At 41.5% G+C, this 26,011-nt stretch overlaps 1 protein-coding gene and 1 pseudogene across 1 annotated transcript; one reads left to right on the forward strand and one right to left on the reverse strand.

Moving 5' to 3' along the window:
- Nucleotides 1-16,565: 16,565 nt before the first annotated feature.
- LOC149024256 (protein LYK5 pseudogene) lies at nucleotides 16,566-16,991 on the reverse strand (annotated as a pseudogene).
- Nucleotides 16,992-19,578: 2,587 nt separating this feature from the next.
- Nucleotides 19,579-21,550, forward strand: LOC149024257 (7-deoxyloganetic acid glucosyltransferase-like). Its single transcript, XM_089142918.1, has 2 exons — nucleotides 19,579-20,211; nucleotides 20,298-21,550. The coding sequence occupies exons 1-2, from the start codon at nucleotides 19,701-19,703 to the stop codon at nucleotides 21,218-21,220; spliced, it is 1,434 nt and encodes a 477-aa protein (XP_088999044.1). The 5' UTR covers nucleotides 19,579-19,700; the 3' UTR covers nucleotides 21,221-21,550.
- Nucleotides 21,551-26,011: the final 4,461 nt, after the last annotated feature.

A 26,011-nucleotide genomic window follows, 5' to 3' on the forward strand; every position in this document is an offset into this window, starting at 1 on the left:
GTAGAAAAATGTACCATGCTACAAAAATCTCTAATGTTCTTCTAATGTTCTTCAATAGATCTTATCATTAAGAGAGAGAGAGAGAGAGAGAGAGAGGAAACCATGGATGAGAATTGGTGTTGATAGGGAAAGAGAGAGAAAGGTAAAGGAAAATTAGAAAATAGTGAACAAAGAAGACGTTGCAGGGTTTTTGAGTTTTTTTTTTTTTTTATGAGTAACCCGGCTTGTTTTCCAATTTGGTTCATTCATCTGAACCAAATTGTTTAACCGGTTTAATAGGAAAACAAAAGAAGATTAAATCAACGTTCCTGCTTCCTTGGTGACATGTGGTGGCCATCCAAGGAGCGGCCGCTAGATGGCCGCTCCTTGGTGGCCGCAGAGGATTAGATCCCCTCTAAATCACCACTATCTTTGACGACCTCTCAATCTCAGTCTCTCGATCTCCATATACCTCTCCCTCTCGAACTTGCTCTGAATCCCTCTCGATCTCTCTGAATCTATGTATTTGTTTTCTCATTGCAGAAATATCCCTATATCCCTCTCGAACTCGCTCTGAATCCCTCTCGATCTATCTGAATCTATGTATTTGTTCACTCATTGCAGAGAAGCCGAACAATGGTGAGAAGAAGGATGATGGGGGAAGAAGGAAGATGGATCGATAATGGTTTCTGATTTCTGATAGTGATGGTTCTTCGTCATGCATTGCGAAGGATGTACCAAGAAAATAAAGCGGGCTGTCAAGTATTTTCAAGGTATTAATCTCTCTCAATCTCTCTCCCAATCTCTCTCAATCTCTTCTTAGGTGAATGTATCATATATTTTAGGGTTTTTTATTTCTAATAGTGATAGTTCTTCCTTTTGCAACCGATTCACGAACCTTAGAGAAGCAATGGTTCTTTGTCACCCTTCTCCATACCAGATGCAGCAAATGTCACAGACATAGTTTGGAATGGATAATTGTCACCCTCCCCCTGGTTCTTTCTCCTAAACGAAATCTTTTGCAAATGCAGAATTTGCAAAATTGTGGATCTTTTGCAAAGATGGAACATCTCTCCTTTACTGTGAACCCTAACTTGTGAGGTAAAATTTGAACCTTGCGTGCAACTGCAAATCTTCATCTACTTCGCTAGAATCTCTGCAGCAACTCTTCCCAAAAGGTTTGTAGCCTTTTTGTTTTCAGGTATTTTTCCCTTTTGGTTTTGGATTTTTCATTTCCTAAAGAGTTTGTATGTTGTGGACTGCAAATCTTTCATCTTCTTCAAGAGTTCGTATGTTCGTAGAAGCTTTTTTTTTTTGGCTGCTTTGTCTCTCTCTCTCTCTCTCTCATTCTGAAGTTAACTTGTTCTCTTCTCTTAAGATGATGGAAACCCTAATTTCATGGATGGGTTATTTTGAGTTAGGGTTTATCTCTGCTCTGCTTCTCTTAATGGATTAGAAATTAAAATCCTTTCCGGGAAACAGAAGCTTTGACAGTAGATACTTTGAATTTAATTTCCAATTTGCCTATCTCTGGTTCTATGCAGTTCCAGTTTTATCTATTTGACGTTTTATAAGAGACAAGATTTTAGATGTTTACACGAAAAAATGTATTTCCACTGTTATTTTCATTTTCTTAATGATAAGAAAAGGTTTCAGTACTTCTTGGTTTGTCTTAATGGAAGTAAAAGGCCAAGAGATTGAAAATAATTACAGAGGTTTTGTTCATTCAGTCTTGGTCCTCAGGTCTGTATGGTTCATGGGTTTGAGGGTAATCAAACTCTTGCAAATGGCTTGATAATGTTGAAAGTCTTGAAGACATTGTAAACAATTATTTACAATTATTTCATCCATCAAAGACCTCCAAAATATATTAGGGTATCACACATTTTTAAACTAGATATTTAGAGAAGAAACAGAGCTGAATGTAGAGGGAGAGTGGGTGCTTAGAAGATCATTTGTACAAAACGTTCGGGGGAAGAAACTCCATCTCCACTAAACGCTCCAAATTTAATGGGTTTAAGTACTACCATTTGTACCACATTTTGTCTGAGATTTCTGGTTTTGTTGAATTATGTTTCATGTCATTGCTTACATGTCACTTGATAATACTAGAGCCCACAAGTCTAAATATTAGAGAGAAGAAAAGGAGAAGAGAATCAAATTAGAAATTAATGGGATGCTATTGATTAGAAGGGAGGAAAATGAATAGGGAACCCAAACCCCAAGATGAAAAAGTAGTATTTACAAGCTGAGAAGAGTTGAAATACAGGGATAAGATACTGATGCGTCCAAAATCTGCTCAGCCCTTAGATCTCCTCGTGATGACCTGCAAAACGAAAGCATCAGATGTGGCCCGACCGCGGGGGTCGGGAGTCCACCTCCGAAGGCTAAGTCAGTTGATGAACTTAATCACAAACGGCTCTGCTAGAAGCACATAGCTAAGGAATGAAGAACTGGGAAAGGTGATCTAGATCGTAAGCCGCTGATAGTTTAAGTCTATCAGTATGTATCTGAACCTGAGTCTCAGATTGTGTGTTTTCGATCCTCCTTACCTCGTATAGTAGTGAGGTTTATATAGAGTGTACCTTCAAATCTCCTTCGTTGGATGCACTTGAGCCTTCTTCGGGTAGTCGTTGGATCTTAACAGATAGATCCGTTGAGCAACAAACTTCTACTAGTTTGGACTAGTAGAGGACTCCTGAGATAACTCTGTAGGTTATGCGATGATTATCCCTTCGATAATGATTAGCCGCAGCCATTAATTTGAGTCTGCCATCATTAGGGTAATTACCCTAATCCATAAGTAGGATTAGGGCGTGCTTGTAGCTGAATCAGTTTTCTTCTTCAGCAAGCCATCTTCTGGATCCGGTTCGCTCGGGAGCGAGTCGGTTCCCTCTGCCTCGGCCGGGGTCAAGGGTCGAACCAGGTATGAACCCAGTTTGATCATAATTTCTCCGTATCACGAGCCCCCCAGACCAAGCGTTCGGTCGATCCCGAGGGCTTGGTTTTTAACTGGGTTCTTCGTCAGGCGATAGACTCTGCGTGCTCCATTAAATGTCATATCACATTTAATGCGGTGGTCACTTTTCCTCAACCGTTGTGAGGGTAAGGCCATGTGTCACCTTGCAGTTGATCTGTCGTGGCTCACGTAATCCAAGCGACGGTTTCCGAAAGCCTGTTTCGGATTCGTGAGTTCAAATTTTCCAAACGTCTTTCAATCTCAATCGTCGATTTTGAATCAATCTCGATCGTTCAAATTCTCGAACACTCGTGCGGGTGTTTTAAAAGCGGTTCGTTGTCTTCGTAGGTTTCATTCTTCCTGTCTGGAATTTGAAACTTTGTTGTCTGCTTCGTGCCCTCTTGCTCTCAAGCTTCTGCTCACTGAATCAGTAAGTTTACTGGTCTTTTTCTTTTTGTAGTCTACTGAAACAAGTAATGGTAGATAATGGGGCTTCTCTGGTACCCGGTGTTGGTAATAGTAGTGAAGCTTTTGCTTCTCCTGCTTCCGAACAGTCGGATAGTGATAACAAAACCCTAACTGGCCTCTCGCGCGAGTTTGCTGAAGTTTCTCAAAAAGGTTTAGAGAGAAAAACCGAAACTCCTCCTGCCTTCCTAGAGTCTGGATCTTCCAAGATTGTCGAGTCTTCTAGGTAGCCTCAAACTTCTAGGTCCGATGGTGGACCTGGCTCTGTTCCCTCCATTTATAATGTGGAACCCCTTCTTTCAGCCATCCAAAATTTTGATTTTCCTTCCTCTTATCAGGTTAGGGCTCCCCTTTCTGATGAGAGGGTTGATTCAACCCTTTCGAGTGAATTTTCTCTGTACATAGATGCACTGGAAAGCGGGGTTCGCTTTCCCTTTTTTAATCCTTTGTTCTCCGCAGTTCTGAATCATTGGGACATTTGTCCCGGAATGCTCCTTCCCAATAGCCGGCGTCTCATCGCCGGCTTCTTGGGTTTGTGTTTTGAACTTGGCATTACGCCATCTCTTTCTCTCTTTGTACATTTTCATGTTCTTTCTATCTCTCATCCTCCCGGATGGGTTTTTCTGTCCAAACGCAATAAGGCTGAACTTGATTGGAGGGGCAGCATCCTTGCCAAAGGAACTTGCCCTTCTAACCACAAAAGATGGCGCGAATGATACTTTTTCTGTCGAGCGCCTCCATCGGATCATAACTTCCCAACCGCCTGGAGGCGGTGTACTTCTTCTTCCGAGAATAACCGAGGCCTCCCCTTATCCAAAGAAGACGAGGCGGCCGTCAGGAAGATCAAATCCATTCCATGGTATCAAGAAATACATGGACTTGAGGTGGAGTATAACTCCATTCTTCAGTACTGGGGCTTGGCTCATTGTGAGCTTCTAACCATCATCCTTTAATTTTACTGAAGTGATATGTCTTTAATTCTGACCCTTGTTCTTCTTTGCAATGCCTCCAAGAATGAACCCCGAGAACTTGCGAGTGAAGGCCGCTAGGGCCGTTGCGACTGCCGAGCAACGATCACCCAGAGCCTTGACCGTAGATCAAGAGGCTTCTGTTCCCTCTCTCGACCCCTCTTATAGGGGTATCAGGGATATCAGGCCCGTGACTGATGCTTCGGGTAAAGGGAAGAAGCCAATGGTGGAGAGGTCTAATGTTTCCTCCTCCCCCCGAACCAAAAGGAGGCATGATATAATTGATGGTTCCTCCCATAAAAAATCCAAAGCTTCAACGGATTGTGAGGAGGTCTTCACACCCCAGTGGACCCTGAAGTTGACCGACAGGGTGACTCGGGACCCTGAGAAAGCTGCAGAGTGGAGCTCCCTCAGTCTTGTTCCTTCTGATCGCCAGGAATTTGAAGGCCTAGATGACGTTGCCCTTGTTAGTCAATCCACAAGGTACCGGTCTTCTTGCTTACTTATTTTTTCATAATTTCTTATGACTTCTTCTGATATTTTCCGCCTTCCCATGAATGTTGTGTTGAGCTTCTATCAACACATGGAAGCATTGAGCCGGGTTGGCCGCAACAGCTCTTTGCTGCAAACCTGTGAAGAGAACTTGGCCAAGGCCAATTCTAAGATAGACCGGCTGACTGCAGCTGCTGAGGAGCTGCAGAGAAAGCATGAGGAAGAAGTGATCTCCCTCAAGGATGCCCTTGATGCTTTGAAGGCTCGTGCCACTACTGCCGAGCGCGAGGCCAGGAAGCAAAAAGAAGCTGCCACGTTGTTCGGTGACAGGCTTGAATTTTAATGTACGAAGAACGAAGAATATCTGAAGTGGGCGGTCCCTAGCAAGCCCGATCATATCAAGCCAGAGCTTCGGAAGGAGTGTGTTCAGAAATACCTGAACAACGTATCTTTCTCCGAGCTGCTAGGTGCCTACAACATTCAAGCTTATCACTTGGGGCAGAACGACGTTTGGGAGCGAATTCTCGCATCAATCCCTTCCTTCAATACTGCTCCCTTTCGTGAGGTGTGTCATAGAGAGGTCTTCGGGAAATTAGGCATGGATCTCCCGGACTGGGCTCGGGAAGAAGATGATCCTTTTCTAGCTGACCCTCAATATGAGTCATACTTGGCGGATGAGCCGGCGCTTCCAGAGGAGAAATCACAAGCCGAGTCTCAAGCTGCTGCTATAGAGGACTCAGTCAATGTCATTCTTGAGGAAGGCTCTTCTCAAGATCCTGAGAAAAGTCCTCCCGACCAGGGTCCCTCGGGCAACAATGAAGAAGAGGCTTAGGGAGTTATCTTTTTTTTTTTTTTTTTTTTTGTAAAGATTGACCTCCTTGTTAATGAATAGACATTTCTTTTTCAGGTTGGCCTTTCCATTTCCCTGTCTCCTGCCGAAATCTTGTCTTGAACATCAAAGTATAAATGATAAAACTTATCACTCAACTTCACATTCTTCGACGAATAATAATCTTGTAGAAATATTGTGAAGATGCGTTTCGGAAAGATGCATTAATCTTCCCCACTACTTCATTTATTGCAAAGTCCACACGTTTCCCTTCTACGAAATCCAAACGTTTTCTTGCTTTTGTATACCATTCACTGTTTCCAATGAAACGGAAATACTCCCATTATTATAATGGTGGTGTGACGATTGGAGGTATCTCTGCATCGGTGCTCGCTTCCACATGTTTCCATGTGGCATCCCTCCGACCGTTGATCTTGCTTTCTGCGGATTTCGAAGCGTCATTTCGATTTGGGTCGTTGGTTGTCCTTAGTCTTCAACCGTCGTCTTAATACCTGAGGCTATTTAAAGCCTTCATGGGTACTCTCCATCTATCCTGCTATCTGCAAGTTAGATTTGCTAAAGCGCTAAAGCGACATTCCGTCCTTCTGCCTGCTTCTGTATTCCTCGTACTCCAACAATAGCTCTATCAACTTCTGAACAAGTGAGTTTTTTTTTTTTTTTCTGGTTACTCATCTCTTTCCCCACTTCCCCCCTGAGTAAACTGCACAGTAGTAGTACTTGGGGTTTAGTTCGGGTTTTTCTGAAGTGATAATGAACTAGGGTTTTCCCCTTTTTTTTGTCTTTGGATATCTGTACTGATACGGCTTTTCTGTTTGCATAGTGGCTCTCAAGATCAACCCGAACTTTATCAGAGCGAAATCTAGCAAGAAAATCGTTCCGTCGGTGGTGGTTGGGGCCAGTGAGGTGGTTTCAGCTAGTGAATCCTCCAAGCGTAAGGCGACTGCTGTTGGTGAATCTTCAAGTCAGATTCCCACAGTTTCTATTGATGCCGCCCATACGCCTCTTTTGCCCGAAGTGATCGCTCGTCTTTCCTAGGAAGATCTTGATCACTCCGTTGTTGATGGCGCTGCTGACGCCCCTGCTGCAGAGACCGTTGGTGTACCCCCGAAGGAGACTCTTCGGGCATCTGAGGCAACTATGTTGGTGTCTGATGAAGGTGTGGTCCCAGCAGGCGCTGCTCCTATTTCCAATTCTAGTGCTTGTTTGGCATCCTCCTCCTCTCCTTTGGAGTTGGAGGATTTTGCCACCAGGAAGCGTCGTCGGGTGACAGGTGATGCAGCTCATCCTTCTCTTGATGTAGCTCATCCTTCTCATCCTTCGCCCGAATTAGTGTCAAACGAGTTTGACAGAGCGTTGGAATGGTGCACTGCTGCTCGAATGACTTCTGAGAGCGCAGTTCTTTCCAAACTTCCAGATGAAGTCTTTACGAAGTCACTGGTGATGTAAATCTTTCTTCATTATCTTTTGATTCTGAATATTACTCTTCTGCTCCTTTTTAACTCGGAAGTTGTTTGCAGGAGTCTTACTGGTAACTTCCACAACCAAGTGGAAGCAGCCTCTAGACTCAATAGGTTAAGCAATGAAGTTTCCAGGCTTCGGGAATCTCTGAAGCTAAAGATGCTTGAGATTGCTTGCCTTAGGAAACTAGCTTGGGAGGTTGCAGGAGAAAAGAATTCGTTGATCGGTCGTCTTCGATCGGAATTGGATGATGCCAGGGAGAAGATCCGGCAACTGGAGCGAGCAGTTGGAAAGTCAGGAGCCAAAGGATCTGAAGCGTTACCACAAAGGCAAGCTGTCGTTCTTTTGCCCGAATCCCTTCCAACTGATGTTCGTAGAGCCTGCGTCTTCAAGTATTTACACAGTAAGCCCTTTGTTGATATGCTAAATGCTTATAACTTGCAGGCGTACCGGGATGGTGAGAACAAAGTATGGGAATCAATATTAAGGAAGGATCCTTATTTTGATACGACTCCCTACAGTGCTGTTTGTCATCCTGAAGTATTTACCGACCTGGGTATTCCTCCTCCTGACTGGACCAAAGATAATATTGATCCTCCACCTTCCGATCCAGATATTATGCATTATCTGGAAGATTCTCCTGTTTATTCTCCCCTGGAAGAAGTCAATTATGACGAGCTGGTCTTGAATGCAAGTTTGGTCGAGGACCATACTTCTCTTGGACAAGCTAGACAAAGAATATGAAATTGTGGAGGATTTTATGCATACCGAAATATTTTTTGTAATCCTCATTTCTCCTCTTCTTTTCCTTGAATCCACACCAATGGTTGACTCATATGTTTGTTCTAGCAATGTCGTGTCGATCTTGTATAACTTCTTAACAGTCACCGATGATGACTTTCTTTTTTGACCGAAGATTGTATCCAGCTCTTGTAATTCTTTCAATCTTTTGAAGAAATAAGAAATTAACTTCATCTTGAGCTTTGCTAGCCACTTGAATCGCTGTTGAATTAGGTCTTAGTTGTTTGAAACAATGCCTTTACTTAAAGATTTCGGGAGAAATACAATAAGTCTGAGAAGGAACTCACTCGGGTTTTAAACCGATGCCTTTACTTAAAGATTATTTTAAATTCAATAAGTCTTGAAGGAACTTACTCAGGTTTCAAACCGACACCTTGCAAAAGGAACTCACTCGGATTTTCATTCGATGCCTCGACTTAAGAAGATCCGAAAAAATTCCATAAGTGTTGAAGGACCCACACGAATTTTCATCCGATGCCTTATAGTTGGATCTTGTTCTTGAATGTGGTGTATGATGCCCCCCAATCAAAAAATAATTTGTTGAAAGCCAAAAATTGCATTGATTGAGTTGAAAATGTTTACATCGCGAACAAAATTTAAATCATTATTAAGGATAAAACTTTTTGAGATGCTTGGCATTCGACGACCGATCCAACTCTTTCTGGGTGTTGATGTTCTTCAGCCTGTAAGCTCCTGAACCAACTGGTTTTACAACCATATAAGGTCCTTCCCAGGAAGGGTCCAACTTTCTTTGGTGACGCGGGTCGGAAGCTAGGGTGTTTCTCAACACCAAATCTCCGGCTAAGTACCAGCGATTCTTCACTCGAGTATTATAATGAGACGCTATCCTTCTTTGATAATGTTGAGTTCGTGCTCTTGCCTTTGCCCGAACTTCGTCCAACAGATCAAGACTATCAAGCAGTCCTTGTTCATTTGCTTTTTCCTCAAACTCACGATCCCGTAATGTCCCCGCCATTATCTCCACTGGTGCCAATGCTTCGGATCCATATGCCAACCTGAATGGGGTTTCTCCTGTGGGTGTTCGAACCGTAGTTCTATAGGCCCACAGTACATTATGAAGTTCTTCGACCCAAGAAGCTTTGTCAGCTTCGAGTCTTCTCTTTATTCCTTCCAGTAGCGTTCGGTTAGTAACCTCTACCTGTTCATTGCTCTGGGGGTATGCCACTGAGGACATACGATGCTCGATCATATATGTTCCGCAAAATTGCTCAAATTGCGGACAGTCGAACTGAGTACCATGGTCAGTGACGATAATCTTTGGAATCCCAAAGCGATATATGATTGATTCAAGCACGAATTTCTCCACTTTTTTCTCAGTAATTGCTGCCAGTGCACTGGCTTCAACCCATTTCGTGAAGTAATCAATTGCTACTATCAGATATTCCCGTCCGCCTGACGCCTTGGTGAATTTGCCCATGATATCAATTCCCCACATCGCAAAGGGAATGGGATCGAGAATTGAAGTCATGGTTTCCGCCGGGCGCTTCGATACTGTAGCATGAATTTGACAGTTACCACACCGACGAACATTTTCCACAGCAGCCTCTTGGACCTTAGGCCAATATAACCCAAGTCTCAGAATTTTTTGAGCCAGGGCTCGTCCACCCATGTGAGCTCCACAAATTCCTTCATGAACCTCAGCCAAAGCTGATTTTGCTCCTTCGGGGCCTATACATCTCATAAGGGGTCCAGAATAAGATCTTTTGTATAATCTCCCATTCTGAATGATAAATCTAGCTGATCGTATCTTGATCAACTTTGTCTCTTTCGGATCCTCAGGTAATTTGTCATCTCTCAGATACTCGATTATCGGATCCGTCCAGCAACGCTCTGCTTGAATATAAGAAATTTCTTTCTCATGATAACTTGGAAAAGTTATTTCTTCAATATAGACCGAAGGGTCTAGATTCTTTTCTTTGGCATTGGCTAGTCGGGATAGCTCATTTGCCGGATAGCTCATTTGCCACTGAATTTTCATTCCTCGAAATCTGAGATATCTTCAAATTCCGAAATTGGTTTTGAAATGCCTGCACTATCTCTTGATATTTCTGCAAGCGTGGTTCTTTAATACCATACTCCCCCTGGACTTGGTTGACTATAAGTTGAGAGTCACTATAAATAGTAACATCTGCAATAGACAACGCTTTTGACAACCGAAGTCCAGCTATCAGAGCCTCATATTCTGCTTCGTTATTACTTGCTTCAAATGCAAATCTCAAAGCATATCGAATAATAAATCTTGCTGGACTTTTTAATAGAATTCCAGCTCCTGCTCCATCTTTATTACTCGAACCATCCACATATACCTCCCAAGTGGTTGGTATAATGGGATCCTCGATGGTGGATTCCACCGGTGCTGTAGTTTCTACTACAAAATCGGCTAATGCCTGAGCCTTGATTGCAGTTCTGGGCTTAAAGGTCACTTGGAACTCACTGAGTTCAATTGATCAGGACACCATCCTTCCAGACAAATCAAGTTTATTAAGAACTTTACTAAGAGGAAAAGTTGTAAATACCTCAATTGGATGAGCCTGAAAATATGGCCTTAGCTTCCTGGCGGCCATCATGAGAGCCAGAGCCTGCTTCTCAATCTGCGAATATCTTGTCTCCGCATCTAGCAACACGTGGTTTACATAGTAAATCGGCCACTGTTTTTTATCTTTTTCATGAACAAGTACCGCACTGACCGTTGAAAGGGACGTCGCTAAATATAGCTGTAATATTTCCCCATTTTCTGGTCTGGACAAGATCGGTGGTTGTCCAAGTGCTTCTTTTAACTCCTCGAAAGCTTTCTGGCACTCTTCAGTCCATTTTGCTTCCTTGCTGCCCTTCAAGTATTTAAGTGCCTTGAAGAAAGGCAAACATTTTTCTCCAGACTTGGAGATGAATCGATTCAAAGCAGCAACTCTCCCTATTAAACACTGCACATCACGAACAGTTTTGGGAGCCTCCATATCAACCAGAGCTTGTATTTTGGCAGGATTAGCCTCAATTCCCCTCTGTGATACCATGAAGCCCAAAAATTTGCCCGAGGAGACTCCAAAGGCGCACTTTTCTAGGTTTAGCTTCATTTGATACTTTCGCAGTACTGAAAATACCTCAGTCAAATCTGCAATATGATTTGCTTTTGTAAAGCTTTTCACTAGCATGTCGTCAACATAAGCTTCAACATTCTTTCCTATCAGCTCTGTGAAAATCTTGTTGACGGCCCTCTGATATGTTGCTCCTGCGTTCTTCAGGCCAAAAGGCATGACCTTATAATAATAGCTTTCACGATCAGTCATGAAAGTCAGTAACTTCTCATCCTCCTTATTCATAAGGATCTGATTATACCCTGAGTAGGCATCCATGAAACTTAGAGTTTCATATTCTGCAGTCGCATCTATCAAGAGGTCAATCCGAGGCAACGGATAGCAATCTTTAGGGCAAGCCTTGTTAAGATCTGTGTAGTCTGTACACATCCTCCACTTCCCATTCGCCTTTTTTACCATTACCACGTTGGCCAACCAAGTTGGGCATTCAATTGGTTCTATGAAACCAGAATTCTTAAGTTTTTCAACTTCGCTACGAACGGCTTCATACTTTTCAATGGAGAAATTTCTCCTTTTCTGTATCACTGGTTTCGCCTTAGGATCTATCCAGAGTTTATGCTCTGCGACAGCCCGATCGATTCCTCGGCATGTCTTCAGCAGACCATGCAAATACATCTTTATTCTGTTGAAGAAATAACTTCAACTTATCTTTAAATTCTTCCAGCTGTTCAGACCCGATATAAATAATCTTTTTCTCATCCTCGGTACATAGCTGGATTTGTTCCAGCTTCTCCACTGGTTCGGGTCTTTGCATCTCTGCTTCTTCCCGATCGTCTCGAACTTCTATAGGTAGGGCAGTTACCTTCCTCGGGCCCTCCTTGTCTTTTAAATAGGCAACGTAACATTGCCGAAAGAACCTCTGGTCAGAGGAGACTTGACCAATTCCCATATCAGTCGGGAATTTTATCTTCAGGTGTTTTGTCAAAACAATAGCACCTATCTTGGATAAAGATGGTCGCCCGAGGATAATATTATAAGCTGGCAGTTCCCGAACCACCAAAAAATTGATTCGGACGGTTGTTTCCTTAGGAAAACTTCCAATAGATAAGTCCAACTAGACCGATCCTTCCGCCACTGCAGATGACCCTACAAAACCATATAGATGTGTGGATGAAGGTTTCATCAAGTCCTGATCCACCTTCAATTTTTGATACACTTCGTAAGAAATTAGGTCAGCTGCAGACCCTGTATCAACCAAAACTCTATGCACTTCCCGACGTGCAATCTCTACCTTGATGACTATGGCATCATCATGAGGTAAACAAACGTCTCTTTCGTCCTCCTCGCTAAAGGTGATAGAATCTTCACCATTCAGCTTTTTTCGCTTCTGTGTCACTCCAGTTCCAACAAATTTGGATTTTGTTTTCAGACTCCGGAGTGATTCGGGCTCTGGTCCCCCAAAGATGGTAAGGATCGGTGACTGAGTAGCTTCAATCACCTCCTTGCCCTTCTTAGACTTCGGGGCCTCCCTTGATCATTCTGAACTAACCGAACGATCTCTTTTAGGAGCAACCGCATGTGGCTCACGTGGCTGCTCCCTTCTTCTGCTAACAAAACTGGACAAATGTCCTCGAGATATTAATCTCTCAATATCTGCTTTCAGATGACGACAGTCATTTGTATAATGACCATAGTCCTTGTGGAATCGGCAATACTTTTCTCGATCCTGCTGCTCTCCGGGTTTCAAAAGAATTTTAGGCGGCCACTTCAAGATATTTTTTCTTTTGATGATATTTAAAATATCAGCCCGAGGAACATTCAATGGAGTATACTCACTTTTACCGGGAAACCTTTGGCGCCAAGCCTGAGATTTTCCAACCCGATCACGGACATTTTTCTTTGGCTTCTGCTTCTGCTCAGAAGCCTTCTGTTCCTTATTGGAGACTTTATTATCTCCTTGGTGCGCGTCTAGAGTCTCCATGACTTCAACCTGCTTCTGGCATCTCTGTACCAACTCAGCATAAGTCGCAGGCATATCCTGTAGTAATAACTCCAGGAGTTTCCGATTAGTGAATCCCGTGAATAGAGCAGTTTTGGCTACTTACTCATCCAAATTTTCTATCTCCATCGTTACTTTGTTGAATCTTTTTAGAAACTCTCTGATTGATTCGTTCTTTCCTTGTCTGACAGTAAACAAGGTTTCTTCCGTTTTCTTGACCTGTATTCCACTCTGGAATCGCCCTATGAATTTGCGGGCCAATTCATCAAAGTTTACGATCCTTCCAGAGGGGAGGTTTGAAAACCACTTTTGTGCTGCTCCAGTTAAAGATGAACCAAAAACCCTGCAAATTTCATCAGAATTACCTAAAACTGCCATGGTCTATTGGTAATAGCCAATGTGAGCTGTTGGATATCCGGAGCCATCGAATGTAGAAAAGGTAGGCAAACGGAAGTTATGGGGAAACAGATATCCCGCAATTGGCTCAGCAAATGGGGTGTTCCGAATGACTGAGTAAATATCCTTAGCTATCCTGCCCTTAGCCAACTGCCCTAATTTCTCATTGATGTTGGCCAATTCCTAACCAATTTGGGTCGGGTGATCTTCAGCAATATGATCACGACCTCAATTAACACGATCATCCCGTGCTATCCGATCATCACGAACAACCCGTCCTTCCTGAACATTCCGCTCGTCGCGAACTACTCGATCATCGCAAACGGTTCTTCTAACAGTTGGTGAGTGAGTTCTTACCCCTGTATCCAACCTTGTATTTGAATCAGTTGTACTCTCTTGCGGTCTGTCGAACCGATTGTCTTGCCTAGGTTGATCATCAATCCTCCTAGGTCCTCTGTCTCCTTCACGAAAATTCTGACCGATATTCCGGTCTTCAGCCAATCTTTGACCACGTGGTAACGCACGTCTCTCTGAATCGCGTTGATCAGGTTCTTGTGGTAAAACCACTCGTCTGGTGAGCAGGCGGAGTGCTTGGCTCACCTCCAAAAGTTGAATCTTTACCTGATCCAATTGATCTTGGAATGTATCAGGAGGATTACGTCCTCTCTGACCATCATCTACCTCGATAGGATTTTGGCTTCCCTGGGGAATATCTGGATTATTCGCTCCAGGGATCTGAACACCGGAATTACGTTGTGCGCAGCTGCTGATCTAGTCACCATGGCTTTTCAAGTCTTTCCCACAGACGGCGCCAAATGATGCGTCCAAAATCTGCTCAGCCCTTAGATCTCCTCGTGATGACCTGCAAAACGGAAGCGTCAGATGTGACCCGACCGCGGGGGTCGGGAGTCCACCTCCGAAGGCTAAGTCAGTTGATGAACTTAATCACAAACGGCTCTGCTAGAAGCACAGAGCTAAGGAATGAAGAACTGGGAAAGGTGATCTAGATCGTAAGCCGCTAATAGTTTCAGTCTATCAAGATGTATCTGAACCTGAGTCTCAGATTGTGTGTTTTCGATCCTCCTTACCTCGTATGGTAGTGAGGTTTATATAGAGTGTACCTTCGAATCTCCTTCGTTGGATGCACTTGAGCCTTCTTCGGGTAGTCGTTGGATCTTAACAGATAGATCCGTTGAGCAATAGACTTCTACTAGTTTGGACTAGTAGAGGACTCCTGAGATAACTCTTTAGGTTATGCGATGATTATCCCTTCGATAATGATTAGCCGCAGCTGTCAATTCGAGTCTGCCATCATTAGGGTAATTACCCTAATCCATAAGTAGGATTAGGGCGTGCTTGTAGCTGAATCAATTTTCTTTTTCAGCAAGCCATTTTCTGGATCCGGTTCGCTCGGGAGCGAGTCGGTTCCCTCTGCCTCGGCCGGGGTCGAGGGTCGAACTAGGTATGAACCCGGTTTGATCATAATTTCTCCGTATCAGATACAATAGTGGAGGAACAAAAACTCAGCAAATAATAAGAAATTTAAAAAGAGAAAACAGTTGGGATTTCTGCCAATTTATGAGGTACAGAGAAAAAGAAGTCATTAATAGTCCAAAAAGAGAAGATGTCACATACAAATAGCACCCACGTGAGCCTTCAATTTCCTTTGGTGCTGTCTCTCTTGATATGCTATGTTTGTACCAAACAAAACCAACCGAACTTGTCTCTCTTACAGTCCTTTCTTGAGGCTTACGATAAAAACAGCTTTGAAGGGAGAGTTGGTATTGTTAAGCTCAGAGACAAATTATTACTCACATTTCATTCACTTGAAATTATGGATTTATGAAATTCTAGAGGCTATCTTTTTCATATATTAGCACATTTCCTTGTTAGTAGGATAATAATGCTGGACTGCTTTCTTACTATCTTACTGCTTCGGTTCTTAAAAGAGCAAATGACACTAATAAAAGCTCAAGCAGCGTTGTTTTTCTTTTCAAACTATTTTACTTTTAAGGGATTTGCTTATACTATAGAAAGCTATTCAGAAGTTGTGGTTCTGAAAGCTAAACGTATGGGAGAAGAGTGGATATAATACTGTTGAATGGGTTCGATATATTACCAAAGCTGGGTCTTATGAAGTTAGATGTTAGAGATGTGTTGACTCCAAATGCTTCTTTTGAAGAGTTGTTGGGTAAGCATTAGTGAACGTATGACAGCCAAGCTCACCATGTTCAAAGTTATGCTGTTTTTTGCATAAAATGGAGTCCACTGCCTCTGTTTTCTTGTATTGCGGAGATTGGCTTATGTCGCTGCAATATAATTATGTTCATATATTGATTATTGAAGTGGAAGTCTGGTCCATTCATGGTTTTGTAAAGGCGAATGCTCATCATTATTTGTATGGCTCTTTTTTGCTGTTATATAACTACCTTGATTTGATTATATGCAATTTTTTAATTCTTCAATCTTTCTGTGCTCTTCTCCACTTGTCAAAACTCATGCATTTCCGGCTTGATAATCCAAATGATTTGAAGAGAGAGATCTTTTCCATGATGAAATCTCAGAATCTCTCATCTACAGACTACAGCTATCGATAGGAGACAATATGACTACATTTCTTAAATGACAGTTTAGTGGACCTCTGCAGCTTATGCGATTGCATGGTCTTCAAAAGGATGAACCTATTGCATTTATTGAATTGTTTACATACACAAGAAGATAGAAGTGTATGCTGTCAAAGAATCCAGAGTAAAGAAGTTCTACAACTTCAGAACTGTGAGAGTTCTGAGCAATTAATAGGTATGCAATGATGACTTAACTTGATTGTGGATTAAACATGGCAAAATTTAAGGCTGCAATGACACGATTTGATAGTCCAAACCTATCTGCTACGGTCCCTAGGAGCTGCTGTTGAAACTCTGGTTACCCAGGAGAGATGATTCCCAAGTGAGTGAAGCAGCCATGATTACTGAGAGAAACTGCACAATGTCATCCATACGTGGACTAGCTGGATCCTTCCTCAAACAACTCTCTGTTAGTCCGGCCAGAGAGAGAGAGCTAGGTCCAAAGGATAATTTGCTCCTAGAGAAGGATCTAATATTTCTCCTAGCTTTTGTTGCTTTAGTTCCCTCCTGGAGTAAAGCTTTTAACAATCAGAAAAGATCAAATCTTCCCCTCGCAATGAAACAACATCTTTTCCGCTTAATAGTTCCAACATCAAAACCCCAAACGCATACACATCCAGCTTCGGAGAGACCAAACCATTCTCTAAATACTCAGGTGCCAAATAACCTATTGTCCCAACAATGTGCTTCGTCAAGGTGAAATCATCACCTTCCTTCCCTTCGGTAGACCTTGCTAAACCAAAATTGGCTATCTTAGCCCTGTAATCGCTGTCCAGAAGAATATTGCTGCTTTCTATATCTTTGTGGATATGAGAAGGGTTGGTATAGATATGAAGATAATTAAGCCCCATGGACACATCCAATGCAATATGTACCCGTTGTGTCCAGCTTAAAACCTTTGTGTTGCTCATGTTGCCTCGGAGCCAATTACTTAGAGGTCCATTCATGGCATACTCATAAACAAAATACCAATGCCCCTCTCTGAAACACACACCCGAAAGCCTGATAATATTGATATGGTTGATCTTGGAGAGTAAATTAATTTCTTTAAAGACATCCATTGATATTTTTAGTAGCAGCTAGGTCTCCATTAATGGTTCCACGATAGGCAGATCCTAAAAGAATTCTAATTGTCCGATTATATTAATTTTTCACATAATGCCACATGAGACTATACTACAGACAATATAAATCAATTTGAAATTGATGAGATCAGAATATGGAAGATGTGAGATTTTCAATGTCTTGCAAAACAAGACCATGACATGAGATTTTTCAACTGTACCAATGAGTGTAACATGTGCTTCAATGATGCAGACATCATTCACCAGGTAACCATTCGATTGATCTTTAAAACTACTTAAAGCCATGTATTTTGTCCAAACCCAAATCTTAGCTAAATTGCTAAACCAACACTTCTTCCCTACGTGAAAAAAATTAAATAGACGCTAACAAAGGTAGGAAAAAAATGAACAAACCAACTATTAAAGAAATGATTCAAGACATCAAAATCCTTTCTTTACACGACATTAGCAGTGCAGTACTGGGATGGAAAGAGTTGCAAGAGTTTGATTTAAAAATGGGTGTATGCACCAATAAAAAGATCCTACAAGAATTCTAATCGTCCGATTATATTAATTTTTCACATGATACCACATGAGACTATATTGCAGACAATATAAATCAATTTTAGATGGAGTTAATACTTTGAAGTGGCGGAAAATAAACTCGCTTTATGAGAAAGTGTATTATGACCCACCATTAAATTCCTTGTGTTTAAGTTAACATAGAAATGAAAACATATTAAAAATAAGACACTGCCTTAATGTCTTGGATAAGCTTGTGTTCAACTTATGGATACCGATGTCCTTTGATACATAATAAACTACTAATAAGGTAATGAAATCTTTACAATTTTAAGTTTTAACCTAAACTAAGCTTTTGAATCACTAGAGTACAACATTGCTACATACTTTAATTTATAATATTCAATACTAAGAAGTAAAATAATTTTTAATTAAAAGCATGTAAATATCTATAATGGAGGGAAATAGATTCATCTCAATCCTGTCCTACGAGAATATCTTGAAAAAAAAAAAAAAAACAGAGTCTAATATAGAAACACAATGGGTTGAAGATTCTTAATATGAACACAACTCATAATAGAACTCAAACAATAGTATTATATAAGAAAGCTACGACCATGGAAGAAGAGCAGTATTTAATTTCTTGAGTAGAGTTTAAGCTTCGACAAATTTGAAGACAGAAAAATTTAAAGACGAAAGGGATTTTCGGATTAAGGTATGAATCCATTCGTTCCACCTTACGCATTCATGCAATTTACGATTCTCATGTTGAAATTTAGCATATACAACACAATAAGTGACGTGCATTTGCACGTGCACATTTTTACTAGTATATATATATAATCATGGCAGGATCGCAACAAGGTTCAGGCACAATTCATGCACGATTAAAACAAATATTTATATAAAATAACATTAATAAATTTTAAACATATTTACAACATTTGATTCCTCTGCGGGACCATTTACTTCCATAGCTCTTGACAGAGGCCCATGCTAAAACAAATTTTGTTCAAGAGAATGACAAGCTTGAACACATGCCATCCTGATAACTTGAGGTTTATTGTTTGAATAAATTTTACATAATCAAAAAAGAATATTCCTCATAATGTAGATAGATTTTGCTTAGGTTTGGCGCTATCCATTCAGCCGAAATTTTTGGCGTCGGATTGAGATCTTTGTCGAAAATTTGAACAAAACTTTTAAAAAAATAATGGTTGAAATCCAAATCTTGACCAAAGTCTAAATCTGACGGCCCATAGTGTTAGTGAAAACCCAAATAAAATTCAATGTATATATATCTCATACAAATAAAATTCAATGTAGATATATCTTATACAAATAATATTAAACTAACCAAATAATTCCAATAACAATGGCAGTGAATTTCACAAGGATGTGTCATGTTCATTCAAACGTGCATCCTTAGGGCCATGACAAGTGGTTATTTTTATTACTTTAGAAGTACAAACACTAGCTTATTAGGAAAGAGAGATTTTGCTTGGGTTTATTTATTTATTTTTATTTGGAGAGCTCGCACGTTACTATTATGGGGTGGGCAATATTACTAATATATGTGCGGCCGGCTGGGTGACAACCCAAGACCTCCCCATAAGAGTTGGGTTGTTAACCATTTGACTATCCTACCATTGGCATTTTAATTGGGTTTATTGCATTGAAGCATTCACCAAGACATCATGTATTGTTGGATGGAGATTTTGGTTGAAATTTTATTTCAATAGTTGAAAAAAAAGTAAAATGCGCGGTCCAATCCCCCTAAAATCTCAATGAATGGTTCGGGGCATTTTCTAAAGCAAAATCTAGAAAACAATGATTTTGTGTGGGTTCAGCAAAATCATTCGGTGAGACATCGTGAGCTGTCGGATCAAAATTTTGTTCAGTTAAAAAAACGATTGGATGAGATCGAAATCCAGATCCGAATGCAATTAGTCTTTGACAGAAACCGAAACCCAGGAGACGACAAGAGAAATCGCTCTGTTATATTTACTCATCTGATCTCGGATTGCTTCTGTGCCTCAACCATCAGAGAGAAAGAAAAGAAAAAACGAAATGGACGGAGAAGCAATAGTACCTCATGTGCTTATCTTCCCCTTCCCAGCTCAAGGTCACATGAACTGCATGCTCAAACTAGCAGAGCTTCTCTGCCCAGCTGACTTCTACATCACCTTCCTAAACTCTGATCATAACCACAAACGTCTCCTTAGCTTCACCGATGCCCAAACTCGATTCAGTCACTGGCCCAAATTCCGCTTCGAATCCATCACTGATGGCTTACCGGACGACGACTACCGTAACGCCGAACGCAGTTTGGATATGTTCAAAACCCTGGAATCCATCACCAAACCTCTCTTCCGAGATTTGATTATCTCCCTATCTCGTCAACAACAACAAATTCCACCATTGAGCTGCATGATTGCAGATGGAATCTTACCTTTCACGGTTGATGTTGCAGAGGAGCTCAACATTCCAATCATTTCTTTTCGCACCATCAGCGCTTGCTCCTTATGGACTTACTTCTGTGCTCCCAAATTAATTGCTGCCGGCGAACTTCCCTTCCGAGGTATGTAAACTACAAGAAAAGATATTCTTGGCGATCCTTCTTTCCTGACAGTTATAAAAATCCGTATCCAAAATCATATTTTGCAGGGGACATGGATGCGCTCATAAAGTCCGTGCCAGGGATGGAGGGTTTCCTGCGCTGTCGAGATCTACCCAGTTTTTTCAGGGAAGAATACCTGAAGGCTCATGTGTTTGAATCGGTTATAGGGTCGACTCAGAAGTCGATACGGACATCAGCACTTATACTCAACACCTTCGAAGATCTTGAAGGCCCCGTACTCTCTGAAATCCGTTCTCTAATCCCAAATGTCTACACCATCGGACCACTTCACGCCCACTGCAAAACTCGGCAGCTTGAACAAGCCTCAGTTTCTCAGCTTTCTTCGAATAGCATCTGGGAAGTGGACAGAAACTGCATGAAGTGGCTTGATTCTCAGCCACCAAAATCGGTGGTGTATGTCAGCTTCGGCAGTCTAGCAGTGGTCGGGAGGGAGGCAAAATTGGAGTTTTGGTATGGTTTAGTTCGAAGTGGGAAATTCTTTCTATGGGTTGTAAGGCCTGATTTGGTGACCGGAGGAGAAGACGAGGAGATTCCAGAAGAGTTAGTGAAGGGTACGAAGGAGCGAGGGTGTATGGTGGGGTGGGCCCCACAAGAGGAGGTGCTGAGCCACCCATCGGTGGGAGCGTTTCTCACCCACAGCGGTTGGAATTCGACGTTGGAGAGCATATACGCCGGAGTGCCCATGATTTGTTGGCCATATTTTGCAGATCAGCAGATCAACAGTAGGTTTGTGAGCGAGGTTTGGAAGGTGGGTGTGGACATGAAGGACACATCGGACAGAGTAATCGTGCAAAAGATGGTGAGGGATGTGATTGAGCACAGGGAGAAGCTTGACAGTTCGGTGGAAAAGCTGGCGAAGTTGGCTAGGGGTTGCATTAGCCATGGTGGGTCTTCTCGTTCCAATATGGACAAGCTGATCCAACACATCCGATCCTTGTCTCGACCATAGACACAACCTTGAGTGGGGGACTCTATTTGGAAGTTGTGGCCTATGTTAATGCCCCTCTATTTTTACGAATAAAACAAGAAGTCATCTCTTCCACTTCTTATAGGGTAAGCGATGTGGACGTAGGGTCGACCGGAGCCACTCCCTCTAATTTTCGGTTTTCTATTGGAATTGCAATTTATTGGCTTGTTATCCTTGAAGTTTGGTTTTCGCAATCATTATATCAAGATGAATATGGCTTATTTTCTTCAAAGGTAAACCATGTGCTACGATGATTCCATCCCGTTGGATTTAACTATGATGTTTTTGTTACCAATCATTTATATCTTTTCTTGCATGGGTTAACAAGTTTTATATGATGAATCATATGGCACATTTACTGCAAGGTTTTTTTTTTTTTTTTGGTAATCTTTACTGCAAGGTTTTAAAGTGCTCAACTATGCTCCTAAAAGGCTAAAATCAAACACCTTTAGGCAAATATTAAATACACCGTGAATGAGTTTCTAGTATAATGGTGGCAATTTCATAGGTAGACATAGTAAGTTCAAGAAAGTCTTACAATTTATTGCAATTCTTCTTTAGTTGCAGAGGCATTTTCTCTTAAATTAGTTTGTCATTTTGGTTTTCATAATTTGGTGATGGAAATGGATCGTTTGGATTTACTAAAGATGATCATGAGATTCTCCCCCATCAACAGAAGTTCTGGTAGTTCTCGAAGACAATTTGGGTATTGTTAATGATCAGAACTATCATTATCTTCTGACCGGTCCGATCATCAAGTTTAGAGAAGTTGGACCAACCTAGTCCGACCATCCGATCAAGGGTCGGTCCGACCATACGGTCAAGAAAGCTCCATCAAGGTAGTCTTCTACTATGTATTAACTATCTAGAAAGAGGAGACAGGTAAATAATTGTTCTGATAGTTGGAGTCCAAGTCTAACTCTATCGTCTTAAACTATATAAACACCACAAGCAGGCATAAGAAACTAAGTATTGATATTATGTGTGATCAGTTACTTGATTTTCTTATTAAGTAATTGAGATCATATCTCCTTGGTACTGACTTGCTTGTTGGAGATGTCTTTCGACCCCCCAAGGTTGAGCACGTGTTTTGTAGGAACTTGGCAGGGAAGGACGAGCAGGATTTCGTATCAATAATTGGCGTCGTCTATGGGAAGGCATAAAAAAGCTAGGGTGCGAACCAATTCAATGGTGCCCTACTTTCACTGTGTTTGATGGAACAAGATGCCCAGGACACCATATCACGCATTATAAATCTATCATGTCCTTGTATAAACACAGTGAAACAGCTATGTGTAGGATTTTCCCTGCCTCTCTGATCGAAGCTGCTTCAGAGTGGTTTTTGGGACTCCCAAACCGTTCTATTGAAAAGTTTGACCATCTTGGTCACGTTTTCCTGTCACGATTTCAGAGCGGAGTAAGCACCAAAAAGAGAGAAGACACTTTGTTTGCCGTTAAACAAGATCGAATAGAATCTATAAGAAGCTTAATTTCTTCAAAGGTTCGACAATTTGACCATTGAGATCGAAAATTTAGATGAGAAGATTGCATTCCATGCATTGTATCAGGGACTTAATCATGAAGGCTTGCTCAAACGACTCCTGCTAGATATGCCAGAAACATATGTTGATCTGCTTGAGAGATGTCACAAACAAGCAGAGATATCAGAAACCCTAGAATTCCGAAAGAAGGAGCCGAACTCAGAAGTGAAAAATGGCAAAGAAAAACTTCAACCGACCAGGATGCTAGGATTGGGTTCGGTCAATCATTGTCGGGTGGAACCAATCAAATATCATGAGGGTACCATCCACCCCTCAATGCTAGGATGTCAGAAATCTTGATGCAAATAAAAGGCCAAGGGCTACTTAAGTGGTCGTGTAAAATTTATGCCCGACCAGAAAATTGTGACAAAAGCAAGTACTGTGAATTCCACAAAGATCATGGTCATTAGACTGATGATTGTAGAAATTCGAAAATGGAAATTGAGAAATTGATTTCTCAAGGGCAACTGAAGAAATATGTCAAAACCAAGCAAGGAGCTTGACCACAAGTTAAGGCAAGTTGGAAATGAGAAAGATCGGATAATTGTGAGGAATGAAGGAGCTTGACCAAATGCCGAACAGAGGATAAAGATAACCGAGGAAAAAGATCACTCGTGTACACTGTGTTCGGTGACCAACAGAGGAGTCAAATCGAAAAGCAAAAAGAAAGGCTCGATATATTGGAAATACTGAAACTATGAGGTCCAATACAAAGATATCATCAGAACCTATCATCTTTTCCTCTGAAGACATGCAAAGTGTCAAGATTCATCACGATGATGCACTGGTGATAAAGGTTATGTTAGCAGGGACAGAGGTTCACAGAGTCCTGGTGGACATTGAATCTTCAGCGGATATATTATCATTGAAGGCTTTTAAAAAGTTAAAGTTGAGTGAAGATATGCTTGTTCCATGTGGAACTCAACTCTATGGATTCACATGATCATCCACCTGAGTAGAAGGAACTATCAGATTGGAGAATATCCAAGGATAGGGTCATACAATCCAATTTTATGGTTGTTCAAGACCTATCAGCATATAATATTATTTTTGGACGACCAACTCTCTGTGCTCTCAAAGCAGTGGTGTCCACATTACATTTGGAAATGAAGTTTTCGAGTAGTCAAGGGATTGGAGAGTGTACTGCAGACCAAAAATCAAGCCAGCAAAGCTAGAACAGTGAAATCCAATCCAACCCAAACTGTGAAACCCAGCCCTAACCTAACCCTGACCTTGACCCGGTAACCCGGTTGTTTTTAGATCCGAGACCCGGAGTAAAGAAAGAAGCCAACTATGGGCCATCTCAGTAGAAGACATGCTGTTTGACTCTGAACCCATGGATGTTGTTGATGGAGTTCCATACTTGGATGTTTGTGTAGATTTGGAAAGGAAGCTGCAGTTGTCTGAAGATGAGATTAGTTGAAGGACTTGGAGTATTATCTGACTTGGTTTGAAGGTAATTCTTCACACTTGACTTGTTACTTGATGTGTATGCAAAAGCCCATAAGGTTTAAAGCCCATTTGATCCTCCAAATCCCTGATTATTCCTTACTGTCTGCCTTGGTCGACTGACTTGTCGAGTGGGCCACTTGACCAAAGGAAGGTGAAATCTGAGAAATTCTAATTTTAGGGTTTTTCACTCTTATTTAAACCCTACTTCGTATTTCTTTGTTACGGCTGCCTTCTAAACACTTTGTGAACGTGAGAACACCTCTCCGAAACTCTCTCTGGTGATTTCGAAGATTCCTCTGCAGATCTGAAGCCTCTCTTCTCTGTTCTTACAATTCAAGGTTAGTATCTCTTCTGAATTATTAATTTTCTTTTCTTGATCTTGTTCTTGATTCAGATCAGGAAGTTGATGCTGCATCCTTGCAACCATCCCTTCGTGATCTCCTTCGTTTTTTTGAGATCTATGATCATCATCATGATCTCAACCCTAGCCGAAGATTTTCCTGAAACCCTAACCCTTGCTTGAGTTCTGGAAACTCTTGTTAACCTCCCATGCGAGGGAAACCTCATGGGTAATGTTTCTGTTAACCTAAATTAGTTTTTCCTATGATTTTCTTATTGCCTTTGGCCAATTATTTAATTTTCTTTCATTCTGTGATCTCAACCTTTTTATGGGAACCATAAGGTTGAAACCCTAAATTCTTGGGTTAAATCAAGAACCCAAAATTTAACCATAACATGATGTTTTTATCTTCCTATATGACTCTAATACATCCTAGGAAGTTCCCCTTCAAATTTCGGATCATTCCGACTTCAAACAAGGAAGTTATGGCCAAAGCAGTCTGTACAATTCCGTACTGACTTGCTTGGTCGATTGCTTGGTCGACCGGGCCAGTCTACCAAGCACTCGACCAAAGGAGTCAGTAGCTTCGTTTTTCGCCCGATTTGATTCGTTTGCTCTTTGATCTTTTAGGCATCTTCCCTAATGTTGTATCTATGATTGTTAGGAGTCTATTTGCTAAGTTTGGAGTTGCTCTCTTTGATCTTTGGATCATCTTCTTCGATAATCAAGGTAAGGACAGTTAATTCCTTAACTACATAGATTGCTTGTTCTCTGGTTTCTACCTTATGAAACTATGAGATTACTTACTGTTATTGTAATTTAATTCTGATCTCTTACTGTGAGAACAGTAGCACTTGTTTATATTATCTTTTTCATTATTCATGTTATAAGAATTACCTATTATTGCCTAATCTAATTTTGCTTTTACATTCTCTTGTATATGATGAACTGTTGGTTGTATATGTTATGATTGATCTGAGAATGTGTTTGCTTAAGTTTGGTTTGGGATTGAGAAGTGTCCTTTTGACACTTCTGTCCTTGGACATCGGAGGGAATAGTATGGGATGTTCTCCGAAGATGCCCATCGACGCTTTCCCGAATCAATGGTTGTCATACCTAGGGCTGTCTAGCAGTGTTTGGCTAGGATATACCCCTGTTATATCAGACCCGAATCGGAAGGGTATTGAGACCGAACGACCCATGGTAGCAATGGGGATTCGTGGGCGCTCAAGACCGGTAACCAATCCGTGAGAGGACATGGATCAGATTGTGGATACTCGAAAGAGGCCATTTATTGGAGGGTTGCATATGGCTAGACTTGGGCTCATGGGCGCTCAAGACCGGTAACCAACCCGTGAGAGGACATGAGAGCTTCCCATTTACCATATGTGGATAACCAATAGGGTTGATGAGTCCGTAGTCCGGGACTATTAGGACTCT

The sequence above is a fragment of the Hakea prostrata genome, chromosome 2, assembly GCF_041222555.1.
Source record: "Hakea prostrata isolate BN-2017 chromosome 2, UWA_Hpros_2, whole genome shotgun sequence".
NCBI classification, from domain to species: Eukaryota; Viridiplantae; Streptophyta; class Magnoliopsida; order Proteales; family Proteaceae; genus Hakea; species Hakea prostrata.

What these genes read in the sequence shown, in the direction of transcription:
- LOC149024257 (XM_089142918.1), top strand. Translation starts at nt 19,701, where the DNA reads ATGGACGGAGAAGCAATAGTACCTCATGTGCTTATCTTCCCCTTCCCA. An exon ending in CGGCGAACTTCCCTTCCGAG is followed by an intron (nt 20,212 to 20,297) that starts GTATGTAAACTA and finishes CATATTTTGCAG; the next exon opens with GGGACATGGATGCGCTCATA.